General features: G+C 40.4%; 2 protein-coding genes across 3 annotated transcripts in view; one reads left to right on the plus strand and one right to left on the minus strand.

Moving 5' to 3' along the window:
• The window catches only part of LOC132873142 (adhesion G protein-coupled receptor F5-like), a 36,680-nt gene extending 32,844 nt beyond the window's left edge, over positions 1-3,836 (plus strand). For both annotated transcript variants that reach the window (XM_060908415.1, XM_060908416.1), the window contains 2 exons: positions 314-377; positions 2,497-3,836. In XM_060908415.1, the coding sequence (XP_060764398.1) occupies positions 314-377; positions 2,497-2,564 (132 nt within the window). In that variant the 3' untranslated portion in view covers positions 2,565-3,836. The remainder of the gene's footprint in view (positions 1-313; positions 378-2,496) is intronic.
• Positions 3,837-10,502: 6,666 nt separating this feature from the next.
• LOC132873038 (uncharacterized) overlaps positions 10,503-14,506 on the minus strand; it is a 34,893-nt gene continuing 30,889 nt past the window's right edge. The window contains exons 20-27 of the mRNA XM_060908243.1: positions 13,991-14,131; positions 13,705-13,883; positions 13,418-13,588; positions 11,797-13,158; positions 11,511-11,552; positions 11,352-11,411; positions 11,158-11,221; positions 10,503-10,932 (exon numbers count right to left, since the gene is read on the minus strand). Of these exons, the coding sequence (XP_060764226.1) occupies positions 11,195-11,221; positions 11,352-11,411; positions 11,511-11,552; positions 11,797-13,158; positions 13,418-13,588; positions 13,705-13,883; positions 13,991-14,131 (1,982 nt within the window). The 3' untranslated portion in view covers positions 10,503-10,932; positions 11,158-11,194. The remainder of the gene's footprint in view (positions 10,933-11,157; positions 11,222-11,351; positions 11,412-11,510; positions 11,553-11,796; positions 13,159-13,417; positions 13,589-13,704; positions 13,884-13,990; positions 14,132-14,506) is intronic.

The raw sequence follows: 14,506 nt of genomic DNA on the forward strand, positions 1-14,506 counted from the left end.
GCATAATGCCTCTAGAAATGGTACAAGGCCTAAAAAATTGCAGACAACTTCTACAAATAGCAAGTGTTCATAGCAATAGCACATGGCACATGTAATAGGCAATGTAATAGGTTTTATTTGCATTATTATTTTAATTTATATGAAGATCAGACCATATTTTTAATTACATTTATGCATAAATAAAGGTAGTTCCAAAGGGTTCACTGACTTTTTCTTGCCACTGTATGCTTGTATGTTCTTAAAAAAAAAAATCACTCTTACTTAGACTAAAATTATCCATTACAAACCAATGACTGATGTGTATAAATTACAGAGCACAACTTCTGGACCATCATCCTCAAGTGGACTTCCTTTCATTAACAGATTGCAGCAGAGACGTATGTAACTGAACTGAGGGATGATTAAACTGCACTTAGAATTTATCCCTTTTATCAATAAGGCCAGGGGCGGCACGGTGGTGTAGTGGTTAGTGCTGTCGCCTCACAGCAAGAAGGTCCGGGTTCGAGCCCTGTGGCCGGCGAGGGCCTTTCTGTGTGGAGTTTGCATGTTCTCCCTGTGTCCGCGTGGGTTTCCTCCGGGTGCTCCGGTTTCCCCCACAGTCCAAAGACATGCAGGTTAGGTTAACTGGTGACTCTAAATTGACCGTAGGTGTGAATGAGAGTGTGAATGGTTGTCTGTGTCTATGTGTCAGACCTGTGATGACCTGGCGACTTGTCCAGGGTGTACCCCGCCTTTCGCCCGTAGTCAGCTGGGATAGGCTCCAGCTTGCCTGCGACCCTGTAGAACAGGATAAAGTGGCTAGAGATAATGAGATGAGATGAGACATTTCACAAAAAAACAAAAAACAAAAAAAACAAGTGCTCCGGGATTTTTTTAAAAATAAATTGTCTCTCTGTATACCAGTTTTGTAGGTTTGTTTACTGTGGACAGCAAATACAATGTTGTTCCTTGTATTCATAGCATAAAACCCATTCTATGCACATGATCAAGAAAATTAATGCTTAAATGTACAACTGAATGAGACAGGTGATGGCCTAAAATTATTATTTTTATTTTTGCTCCTTTGATCAGTTTGAATTTTAACTGACATCAGGAGGCGCACTGCTGAAATATAGCCATATATATTTTAAGCAATTATCTATTTTATACAATGCTTACTGGGCAGCATTTTAACTGAAAAGGAAGCATTACAAGCATCATCAAGTCTTCATAGATCATCATTTTTAGCACATTAAAAACATGACCACAATACTGTTTACTGATTAACAGCTAGCTGCCTATTCATCCATCCATCCATTATCTGTAGCCACTTATCCTGTCCTACAGGGTCACAGGCAAGCTGGAGCCTATCCCAGCTGACTATGGGCGAGAAGTGGGGTAAACCATGGACAAGTCGCCAGGTCATCGCAGGGCTGACACACAGACACACTCACATTCATACCTACGGTCAATTTAGAGTCACCAGTTAACCTAACCTGCATGTCTTTGGACTGTGGGGGAAACCGGAGCACCCGGAGGAAACCCACGCGGACACGGGGAGAACATGCAAACTCCACACAGAAAGGCCCTCGTTGGCCGCTGGGCTCGAACCCAGGACCTTCTTGCTGTGAGGCGACAGCGCTAACCACTACACCACCATGTCGCCGCTAGCTGCCTAATTAAAGCTTATTGCAAGTTAGAAAGATAACTGCAGTAGCTATCCAATTTGTCAAAGATAGCACACATCAATTCGTAGATTCTAATTTGGACAGTCTTTATCTTTGTAGCTGACTAATGCTGGCCAAAAACACTGCATACTTTCCTGATTGGCTCAGACTTTTTTAATTGATCAGAAATTATTTGATTCATATTCGGATCATTTATGGGCGGAAAAAAAAAATCATGTTCCCTGTCCTCAACACCATTCCATTAAAAGGCTGCAGGTGCTTTTAAATAATCTTCTTAATATTATACTTTTGATTATACATACATGTAGCAGTTCAGTACTGGTGGGTGGAGCACAGAGGACGGCAGGACAGAGATCAGGTTCAAAATAGCGTTTATTGCTACACTTTTCAGTTTAACAATTATAACTCGAACAGACACACACACAACTGGCATCTCGTTCAGGGATGAGCTCTCCTCTGCTTTCAGCTCTCCCTCTTTAAATAGGGTGCGGTCACTGGGAAGACACACACAAACACAGGTTAATTGCAGTCAGGTGTAGTGATTCTGCCACTTACCTTCCCTGACTCCGCCCTCCTGTCACAGACCGGCGCTTGGCCACGCCCCCGCTGCCACAATACATTTTAATGACATGGCTTTTTTTCATCCACATTTTTTGATTGCACTTAATTCCACGTGAGGGTTATTGCTCTCACTTTTGCAAGTTAACTCTTACTTTTAGCACTATTACATTTTGTCTTTGCCATGTGTGAGCTTTATCATTCAATAAGCATGTGAGCATTGTCTTGATTTGTAAATAGCACTGACACTAATATTTTTGGTCTTTTGCAGATGCGTACAATGTCTCGAATGGTGAAACTTTTTCTTCAAGCATTTCGAATGCAGCTGCTGATATTTAAGCAACAGCACCTGAAATACACCCATATTATAAGAGTTTCGTTCACCAAAGCATTATACTGTATATCTACATACAAAAGAAGAAAGGCATTTCATTGATTAGGCTGTTGTCATTAACAGAGATGAATGAAGTTAAATCAAAGAAAATGAAAAATTAACTAATAAAAATAAAGATTAAAAAAAAAGGACACTTTTAAAAGAATTTAGCTCAAACCCCATGATAGGTGATTTCAGAATGATGTATAAGGAAATAATTTAGAACTTCTTAAATAAGCTTATAATATAAGCTGGATTTGGCCGAAAATTATTTTTGCTCCTTTAATCAGTTTGAATTTTAACTGACATCAGGAGGCGCACTGCTGAAATATAGCCATATATATTTTAAGCAATTATCCATTTTATACAATGCTTACTGGGCAGCATTTTAACTGAAAAGGAAGCATTACAAGCATCATCAAGTCTTCATAGATCATCATTTTTAGCACATTAAAAACATGACCACAATACTGTTGACTGATTAACAGCTATCTGCCTATCCATCCATCCATCCATCCATTATCTGTAGCCGCTTATCCTGTCCTACAGGGTCACAGGCAAGCTGGAGCCTATCCCAGCTGACTATGGGCGAGAGGCAGGGTAAACCCTGGAAAAGTCGTTATACTGTATAATTATATATTGTATAATTATACAGTATAATGACTGTATAATTATACTGTATAATTATACTGTATAATTCCTCATACCTAAAGTCAGTAAGCCTGTTTGATACATCTACAATTGCTCAGTTGTCAATTCCTGTCATTCTTAGCTTTTTTTTAACCAAACATCATCACAAAGTACCACACACACATTTTAATGGAGAAAGTACTGCTTTCACTGTTTTACATTTTTATTTAACAGATTGTTTAATCAGTATGCAAATGACATCTAGTCATGTTGAAGGTTTTTGTGGTAAATAAATAGGTTGAGGAAGTGAATGCAGAGAATAGGCCATAATGAAACTCGAATGGTATGAAATGTTTTGATGTAAACAAAATACTTAATATGGTTTGCAAATTATTTGCTAAATATAATTCTTTTTAAAAAATCACAGTAAAAGCATGGCTTATGAGTTAAACTTCTGACATGGGATTACTCCTTAATTTATGTGCTTTGTGGTTAGACAAATTTTGAATGACCATAAATGTTTTGAAACCTTGTATAAGTTTGGTTTCCTGATGGGTACTTTGATTTTCTATTTTCCCAAATCTACTCGTAACAGGAATAAAGTTCATTAAAACCATTAACATTCTTAACAAAAGGTTTTCAAATACTGTCCTTATTTATCTTCACTGTTTGATATTTCACCTCCACCACCATCTAAATTAAAAGGAATGTCTTAAATATGTAAAACAACATCTAGTTAAGCCAGAAGTATTTTGGAAAGAAGTGCTGGGGACTGAAGGAAAAATAGAACTTTAGTCACAATCACCAAAGGTATGCTTGGAGGAAAAAAATGGAGCAGAAAAGATCAACCATGTCAACCATGGGGGTGAATCTATGATGATTTGCTTGTGCGGCACCTAGTGGCACAGGAAATACTGCATGTGTAGATGGAGGAATAGCTGTCGAACTCCAACATTTTGTTCAGCCTCCAGAAGTCATTACAGAGTTGGAGGTTTCCATCAGGCTTGGGTATGACAACAGTGGGGTTAGACCAAGGGCTGGTGGATTCCTCAATGATGCCTTCCTGAAGCATCCTGGCTACTTTTGCCTCTATAGCTTGGTGGTGGGCCTCTGGGACTTGGTAGAGTTGCTGTTGGATGACTCTTCCTGCAAGGGTTTTGATGTCATGATGTAGGAGGTGAGTCCACCCAGGCTCTACAGAGAGCACTTCTTTAAACTGATCCTTCAGTTCCCTCAGCTCTTGTAGCTGGGTAGATGTTAAATCCTCGCCTGGTGGGACCTGTGGGGGAGACAGAGAAGGCTGAGAGTGTGGGTACCAGTCCAATCCAGTGTTTCAACAGATTAATATGATAAAGTTGGCTGAGGGCTTGCTTACTTGGCTGTTGCAGGTGGTAGTTCACAGGACCTACTCGCTCCTGGACCATGTAGGAGCCTTGCCAATGAGCAAGGAACTTGCAACTGGCACTGGGGAGGAGCAAGAGCACATGGTTGTGAGGTGGGAACTCTCATGGCTGGGCCAACCAGTTGTAGACACTTTACTGTTCCCTCTGGGCTGCCTGCATGTGCTCCTGTATGATGGAGGTCACCCTGTCAATCCACTCTTGCATCTCCCGGGTGTAATCAATGAGGGAGCTGAATGGGGATGGCTGCTCCTCCCAGGCTTCCCTGACAGTGTCCAGTAGGCCCCTGGGTCACTGGCTGAAAAGGAGCTTGAAGGGCGTGAACCCTGTGGAGACCTGGGGAGTCTGATGCATGGCAAAGAGGAGGTAAGGGAGGAGTAGGCCCCAGTTCTGGCCATCTTCATCTACTACCCTTTTCACCATCTATTTGAGGGTCTGGTTGAATCTTTCCATGATGCCATTGGTTTGAGGGCGGTAGACTGAAGTTTTGAGATCTTTGAACTACAGTAGGCAACACAGGTCTGTCATGAGTCTGGAGATGAAGGGGTTCCCTTGGTTTGTGAGCAGGTTCTTGGGGATCCTGGATCGGCTGAATAGGAGCATCAGCTCTCGGGTAGTATTTTTCTAGGCAGCCCTGCGGAGAGGGACAGCCTCTGGGTATCGTGTAGTGTAGTCGATGATCTCAAGGATGTACTTGTGGCCATGGGTGGACTTTGGCAGTGGCCTGATGAGATCCATGCCCACCTGCTTGAAAGGGATCCTGATGATGGGAAGGAGAATCAATGGAGCAGGGGCTGGCCAATGAGGCACGGGCGATTGCTCTAAGACAATGAGGGAGGCTCAGCCTCCTCTAAAAATGACAAACATCGTGTAGGATGAATTGCGCTAGGCTTATGTTATAGCCGACCTTATAACATTGCTATTTCAGATCCAGAATCATAGAAATATATGTGCTCAACCCAACTACAGTGCGAAATCATTCCCTTATAACTTTAATGTGTGTGTGAGTTTTTCCCCCTCGTGACAGCGCGATGCAGCGCAGCCTCAGTGGACTTCAATGGCATTTGGGAGCTATGCGCTTTTCAATCTCAAAATGCAAGACGGTTATTGGACAAATACTGCAAAAATGCCCGCCTACGGACTCCGAGCCTCACAGTGGGAGGGGCATGGCAGTTTCCGCGAGGAGAGTGGTGATTGGTGAAAGCGGCCGGATATTTTCTTTGATTGACAGCTCATTTCAAATATAGACAGGCAGTGGTGAATTTCAGTTCAGTCCCATGCGAATTCGCAAGTGCTGTGGTGTATTGTAAGAGATCAGCTTACATTTTGATTTCATTCATTACATACGGTTTCTACCAGCTTTTTTAGTTTGTATATATTTTCATTGTAAATAAAGTGTAAATATAGTGTTGTCAAGTTTGCTATCTTAGTTCCAGAAATTTCGTTTGAGTGACTGAACTTGAACTTGAGGGGGCTAGTCAGCTAGCAAGAAAGCTGTGCACGGATGCCAAGCATTGCTGATTTAATTTTGGCGAAGCCATTTGCCAGTCTTCCTTTCGAGGAAAAAATTAAAATTAAAGAGCAGGGTAGACCAACGCCTCAAATTGACTTGGTGAAAAAGGTAGGGAATAATACTCGTTCCTTTCAGGTCTCCTGGTATGAGAAAGTGAATTGGCTAACAGCAAGTGACCCACATCAACAACAATAAATTGTCTACTTTAGTAATATGTCATGGATGGACCAAAAATATAGAATCTATTTAAAATGTTTATGCTGAGTATATTATATTGGAATATATATTTTTCTGGATATGAATTAAACACAGCTACAATTTGGAAAACATTTTTAAACAAAAACACAGCCAAGAACATTTCACACTACAGACCTGGATTAAAAGTGAAGGGTAATCAAAATTGTCAATAAAACATTTCTCAGTCAAAATAAGTAAAATATAGGGAAAGTGTCATTGAATGAAATGTGTGGCACCCAGCTCTACTGCTGAGGTTCCTGACAAAGAGCTGCTTTCAATAATGATCAATTTTTAAACAACATGCCACAATTTTAAAATATAAAATGTTAAAACATCCCCCCCCCCCCCAACACCACCATCATGTATATTGGACAGTAGGCTAATGGGCCAAAAGAACCCGTTATTTCACAGTTTGTGACGCTGCCAACAATCAGCCAGATCAGAGGCAAGAGTATGGGCAAAATTGATGTTTTTTCTTTTAAAATCTGGAAATATCGTAACCGACCAGCCTCCCGTTTGAAAGACTACCAGCCGCCACTGCAATGAGGGGAGGTCTGCTGGCACTGGATGGCACCGCTGGCAAAAGTTATATACCTCGGCCACCATTCCTGGCCAGTGGAACTGGTCCTGGATTTTTTCCAGTGTATTCTGATGTCGCAGGTGGTTTCCTACCAGGTGGGCATGGACCAGGTGCGTGGAGTTGATCATTGGACAAGCCACTGAATTAAAATCGTGGTGAAGGTTACCTCTGGTGGCTGGGGCAATCACTGTTCTTGGTTATTGTGACACTGACATGTGCAAGCTACAAATACTGTACCTTAATAGATTTTAAAAATTAATTTGTGGTAATGGGCGGCACGGTGGTGTAGTGGTCAGTGCGGTCACCTCACAGCACGAAGGTCCAGGTTCGAGCCCCGTGGCTGGTGAGGGCCTTTCTGTGTGGAGTTTGCATGTTCTCCCCGTGTCCGCGTGGGTTTCCTCCGGGTGCTCCGGTTTCCCCCACAGTCCAAAGACATGCAGGTTAAGTTAACTGGTGGCTCTAAATCAGGGGTGCCAGGGTGAAATTGGTAAGGGGGCCAGATTTTTTCAAGTGGGACCTTGGGGGCCGAATTACACTTTTGGCCTGAAAAGACCAGACACTAACTCAACAAAAGGACATTATTTTATATGATTTTTGAAGGCCTATATGCCCAAAAGGAATGGTAAAGCTATAGCCTCAAAATGAGGCGCACAATAACATGGCAGACAAAAGCAATTTACCCTCTGAAAATGTAACAGTCTAAGCATGCAAGTAGCCTACATTTATTAAAAAAAAATGCTACAGAAATGGACTAAGACACAAATAACACAAGTGTAAACTATAAATGACTTAGATTTATTGATCTTGCACATCAAAAACATGTCAATGCATAGGCCTAATTAGGCCAATTAAAACGATTGGCAAGTAGGCCTAAACGAGTCAAAAGAAAGAAGTGCCAGGGCAAATAATTCCACCAATAGGTCAAGTGACTAAATATCCAGTAGCATTAGTTTAAAAGAGCCAAATATGACTGAACATACCAATAAAAACAAACTACAGATGGCACATTAACTTTGCTGGTCAAGTCCCACATATATTTCCACACACCCATCCTGTTTATTCCCCCTCAAGCACACAGCACAAGGTTACATGGGGGAGAAATACCAGCGACATTTTACATGTGGAAGCCAGAAGTCTTTTACTTTTTACCAGCTTGTCGACATTGGGGGACAGACTCTGGGCAGTTGCTATTTTCATGACATCGTTGAGATGTCCATGGGTCAGATGACTACGCAGTTTCGATTTATTAATATTCATTACTGAAAATGCCTGTTCACATAAATATGTTGTCCCGAACATACAGAGTATTTTACCGGCAAAGGCCGTGATAATTGGGTACTCTGATGCCAATGACTGATAGAAAGATTGGATTCCAACAGATGCGTATTTATCCTTGACGAATGCACCCTCCGAAAATGGCTTGGACACTTTTGCGATCTCCCACGCGATGATGTAGCTCGCCTTCACTGCCCCTAACATGAAATAAAATGTACAACAAAGATATTGAGACACCCCTCTTTGAAAACAGCCGCATTTAACATTAAAGGAGAACTGAAGATGATGTATGATATTAAAACGAACCTTCATGTGTCTCTCGAGACTTTGAGAAAGCTGCTTGCTGTTTTTGAAGGTTTGAGGCAAGCTCATTTAGTTTTTCAGTCCTGCGTTGCCCGGTGAATTGGCTGTATTTGTTGGCGTGGGTCTCGTAATGTCTTTTGACATTGTATTCCTTCGGTACAGCCACTTGTTGCGAACAAATCAGACAAACAGGTTTTCCCCCTACTTCCCAGAAAAAGTATTTCTCTCTCCATTTTTCCTGAAAGATGCGACCCTCAGAATCAACTTTTCTCTTTTTAGACTGTTGTTGCTTGTGAACGAGCAACAACTAGCCTACTCTACATTAAATCCGGGTCATTGCACCTGCGCGTGCTGCAGAGAGCAGCTAAAAACGAACCGATGGATTACACGAAAATGGAATCAAACTGAAACATTAGATTTAAAATCATTACGAAAAAAACCCACAACATTCGATTTTTATTAATTTATTATTAAAAAAAAAAAAGTCTCATGAACCACCAGGCCGGATGTGATGACCAATCGGGCCGTATCCGGCCCGCGGGCCGTTACCATGGCACCCCAGCTCTAAATTGACTGTAGGTGTGAATGTGAATGGTTGTGTGTGTCTATGTGTCAGCCCTGTGATGACCTGGTGACTTATCCAGGGTGTACCCCACCTTTTGCCCATAGTCAGCTGGGATAGGCTCCAGCTTGCCTGCGACCCTGTAGAACAGGATAAAGCGGCTAGAGATAATGGGATGAGATGAAAATTTGTGGTAATCTTTCTCTATAAATTGTGACAGCCAGTAAGCTTATTACACTTTTATATGTGGCCATATATCATGTCATAAGTAACTAGCAAACTGATGATAATTTCTAATGTAATGTACAAGGGGCGGCACAGTGGTGTAGTGGTTAACGCTGTCACCTCACAGCAAGAAGGTCTGGGTTCGAGCCCCGTGGCTGGCGAGGGCCTTTCTGTGTGGAGTTTGCATGTTCTCCCCGTGTCCGCGTGGGTTTCCTCTGGGTGCTCCGGTTTCCCCCACAGTCCAAAGACATGCAGGTTAGGTTAACTGGTGACTCTAAATTGACCGTAGGTGTGAATGTGAGTGTGAATGGTTGTCTGTGTCTATGTGTCAGCCCTGTGATGACCTGGCGACTTGTCCAGGGTGTACCCCGCCTTTCGCCCGTAGTCAGCTGGGATAGGCTGCAGCTTGCCTGCGACCCTGTAGAACAGGATAAAGCGGCTAGAGATAATGAGATGAGATGAGATGAGATACAACTGAGTCTCGGTGTGATACTGGGCTGATGATTTCCTTAGCCCTACCATGCGATCATGTTGTACTGAGTAAAACTTCCTTATTAAAACTTCCTGATAGGAAAATGGGTTATAGCTATCAGGAATGTGTTTTACTTGAAAACTCCTCTTTAATAACAAAATGATTGATGCAAAATATGTATTAAACTAGATAAAATCTTGTTTAAATGTTTAATTTCACTAAATTAGTGTCTGACTACATTGGGTGCCCAGATGAAACAAAACAGACATTATGGTTTTGAGTTCTGAATTTGTAAGTTCTAATCTTTTCTTAAAGGATTGCATGAATCAAAATTAAATAGATACAGAAAAAAGGTACATGTTCTCTGTGCCAAGTTCTTCGGTCTTCCATTCCAACCTTGGCTAACCATGGCTTCATGGATCTCACTTTATGGACAGTGGAATTTTAATGCTAGAACAGTGCTTGAACCTCTTAATTCGAGTGAAGGGAAATTGTAATGCTATGGCATACAAGGATTTTCTATACAATTGTGCTTCCAACTTTGTGGCAACATTTCGGTGAAGAACTTCATATATGAGTATGATGTCAGGTGTCCACATAGTCCATATAGTGGCAAATAAGCCACAGAGCACAAGTTATAAGCCTTGTTTGAAGCAAAAACATCTAGGTGTCTCATGCCACCAAGAAAAGGGTTTTAGGAGATTAAATTAAATCGTAAGTAAAATTTATTCTTTCTTTGGTTGTTATAACACAGATATGTAACATGTTTGTTCCCAGGCTACTTATTTGTCAACCAGTGTTAAATAACAGCCTTTCTCAATTAAAATCAAATGTAGTTTTGTATTTTGTCTAAATTAATAGTTTAGTAATTCTAGTGGAAGTGTGTTCAGCCTTTGATCAACAGAACAGAAGATTGTGAGTTCAAATACCAGCACTGCCAAATGGTTCTTAAGCAAGTTCTTCACCTTATTCTTCACCTGTTCAGAATGTATCCTGCCTCAGTTGGAAGTAGCTTTAGATCAAAGTCAAAAAGCAAATAACAACATTCAGCCATATTAGCTTAACTATGAGAAATGGTATCCTAGTTTTCTGAAGCTGGCGTGGACAAAATTCTGCCTTCCGATATATTGTGCGCATCTGCAAAAGACCAGAATATTAGTGTCAGTGTCACACAACATGGGACAGTGCGCATTAATTTGGAGGATGGAAATGGTAACAAATGTTATAGCAGAGGTTATTGTGGTTTTCACACACAGCACGATGGTTGTGTTGTGTGTTATGTTATATTTATTGTCAGAATTACTTGTTAGCGTAAAGTGTACATTCTAAGCTCATATCCTTCAGTTCACGTAGTATACATACCTCTCCTCCATAACCTCTGAATGAAAGGAAATCCACCTCAGGATGATGGTCCTGTACTTGTGCTCTGTAATTTAGATACATTAGTCATTGATGTGCAGTAATTCATTTTGAGAGCAAACATAAAATAAAGAAAATATGAATAAATTGGTCTAAATAGCCATATCTAGATAACAGAAAAAATAAAGAATGTTTACCCTGGTGCGATTTGAGCTAATGTTTGCATGTGCCAACTTTCTTGCCAATGCTTCTCGGACCTACAAGTAGAAAGACAAGGAATGTCAAAGTATCACTGTCTGTATAGTCATTTCTGTATTGAAGTAAAGAATTGTGTCATGATCTTAGTACACCCGTACCTTCTGATCCAGTAACGTTCCAAACAACAAAATAAAGAAACCCTTTGAAGAGACAAATGAAATATCTCTTAGATTTTCTAAATCAAGTATGAGTTCTGGTATGATCTATAATGTTATAAGTGATAAAAGACCATCTACAGCTATGGGAAAAAAAATTAAGAGACTGCTTTTAATGGTCACCACCATCAAAAGTGGTCTCACGATTTTTTTTCCATAGCTGTATATTATATTTAGTGTGTGGTATTGCAGTTGCAGAAAAAAAATGACACTAAAGTAACAATAGTACCTGCAGTGAATTAAGGAATGCGAACACCACATGAATCCCAAAGTTCGATGACACCATGGTCCCAATGCCGAATCCCCACGTAAGACCAAAGAGAGGTGTTAAAATCCCCACACATCTCGCAATGACCACTAGGGGATGTTTCTCATCTGGCTGAATGGACGCATTAACTCTTCTCTTTAACATCTTACACAGAACCACGATAAGTACCAGCAGGTTTATAGCTACAATAGTCAGAGCAGGAATCACAAATGCCAGGAGGGCCTTCGTTTTATTCCAGTTCAGCCAACAGTTGTAATCTTTTTGAATGTATCCTTCGCTTCCAGCTGTAGATGCCACAGTAATGACAGCTATGATTAATGGTGCACCATAGCCAACAGTGAAGGCTATGGCCATCATTGTGCCTTTGGACATTCTGGAAAAGACCATGAGGGTGCGGTAGAGGAGTAAGAGTGCTGACAGCAACATCCAGAAGAAAAGGGCGAGATAAAAGAAGTGCATGAAGAATGTCACTGTACTGCAGGGTTCCACTCCTTTCTTTACAACAGCTGCTCCAATGATGAAGCATATATTCGCAATCAGAAGGGAGACCGCGATGTTGACAACGGAGACATGACGCATGTAAGATGTCTCATTTTTTGTCACTGATTTCCATATAATGATTTCAATGATGAGGCACAAAACTAAGCTGGCCATTGAAATGCCAACGCCAATGTAAGTTATAATGTCTAAGGCTTTCTTCTTGTTATCTGTATCAGGGGGAAATGGTGACATCAGGATTGAAAAAGAGGTTGTGTGATTGCACTCACATGTATATCTTTCAGATTCATTCCCTAATGGCTTTAGTTGACATCCAGTTGGGTCCCATCCACCAATGCCATTCAGAAGATTAACGTTCCAAAAGACACACTGAGGGCTTCCCAGTGTCTTATTTTTTAATGCAAAGGAAAGAGAGATGCTGTTAATTGTTGAGTTTGGCTCAATCACAGCTACATCCCCATTTAGAGTGGTGCCAGTCTGACTGTTGTCATTGTAGGTCTGATTTCGAACAGGTAAGATAATGTTAAGAGACAAAGAAATTATGACGGTGAGGGACGTCCATGGAATGGTCACTGGAATGCTTATCTGGGTAGTTGAATTTATACCAAATGTCTCATTAAAGCCGTTAGTAATGGACTTGTTTTTTTTGAGAGAGGTGTAATTTGTTGCTATGTCAAAAGATTCAGGTGGGAGTCTGCGTACAATCCTCTCAATAGACGTCAGAAGTTCAGAACTCTTCATCATGGTTGTTCCGTTGCTGTTTATTTGCAGCCACGCATGCAGTGCCTCAGCTGATCCAATGACATCCAGTATTTGCAAAAAATCCTTAAAATTAAAATATCAATTCAGTACAACATCTCTAATGCATTGAGAAAAATGTAGCATCTCTAAATAATCACTACGAGTAAAATATTTTTCTGATTTTCTTCTCTTAGCATCAGCCGCAAGAACAAAATTAGTTAATTGTACATTTGATGCATGGTTTCAAATGCTCATGTTCTCTGAAGAACACAAACACGGAGCTTTTTAACTACATTCAATCAGCTAAAGCATAACTAACGCATAAAAACAGGAATATACTTACTCTCATCGTGTTGATCGGAATAGTAACTGATTGTGAGAGGTCAGAAATGGTTTTCAGTAACTCAACAATTGTTAATATAGTTGCAGGAGACCTTGCTATCTCTGACACATGTGCAGTCGTGGCATTGCTTACATTATGGGCAAATTTTGGAAGGTCAATGACTAATAAATTCTACAGACCAAAGAAATCAATGTGAAAAAGCAGGTTAGTATTACATCCCTTAGATATTTCCTGCTCTATTCTTTATGGAAATAGTAATAATAATAATAATAATAAAATCAGGTTACCTGAGATCTGTCTTTCAAATATTTAATGACTGGCAAGATACAGCTGTCATATGTAACAATCCAATCACCTGATTCATCACAGCGAGCTATTTGATAACCAATCATGTCGGCATGACAGTCACCAGTTTTGTTTTCTCCCACATTTCCAACTCCAAATGCATCATCAGAGCATTCAAATTCTGAAGGAACAAAAACACGAGTTAAAATGATCCTCTGATGGTTTTTTGGTTGTCTGTGTTTCTGTGGAAAATGCAACAAAAATAAAAGAAAAAAAATGATTTCTCACTTCGGTTGACTGCAGATATCCTGATGCTCTTGCTGTAATCACTTTCAGTGAGTGTACATATGACTGTCATGATTTGGTCATTAGCATTACACTCACTTTCAGTCATGTTGTAGTCACAGTATATGCAGCCATTTTCCTCAACTGTGCAAAGTAATATAAACGTAAAAAAAAATTAGCTTGTTAAAAAAAGTGTCTAATTACAGTTTCTAGAACCAAACAAAGGGAACTCGCACACCTATATGCCTATGTAATAATGCACTTTTATTGCATATTGAAACAAACAAAAAGTGCTACCCAAGTGAAAAGTGCAAACGTTTCGGTCACAATCAGACCATCCTCAGTGCAAACAATTAAAAATAAAGACACGCCCATATATAGACAAGGCCACGTACACGGAAAACAGGATTGAATGATGATTTTGACTTGACTTGTTTTCTATGAATAGTTTGTACACTTAGTCTTACGCTTATTGTCTGATGTTTTTTCCCTGTGTTTTTATTTTTATATATATATATT

Source organism: Neoarius graeffei, chromosome 25 (assembly GCF_027579695.1).
Source record: "Neoarius graeffei isolate fNeoGra1 chromosome 25, fNeoGra1.pri, whole genome shotgun sequence".
NCBI classification, from domain to species: Eukaryota; Metazoa; Chordata; class Actinopteri; order Siluriformes; family Ariidae; genus Neoarius; species Neoarius graeffei.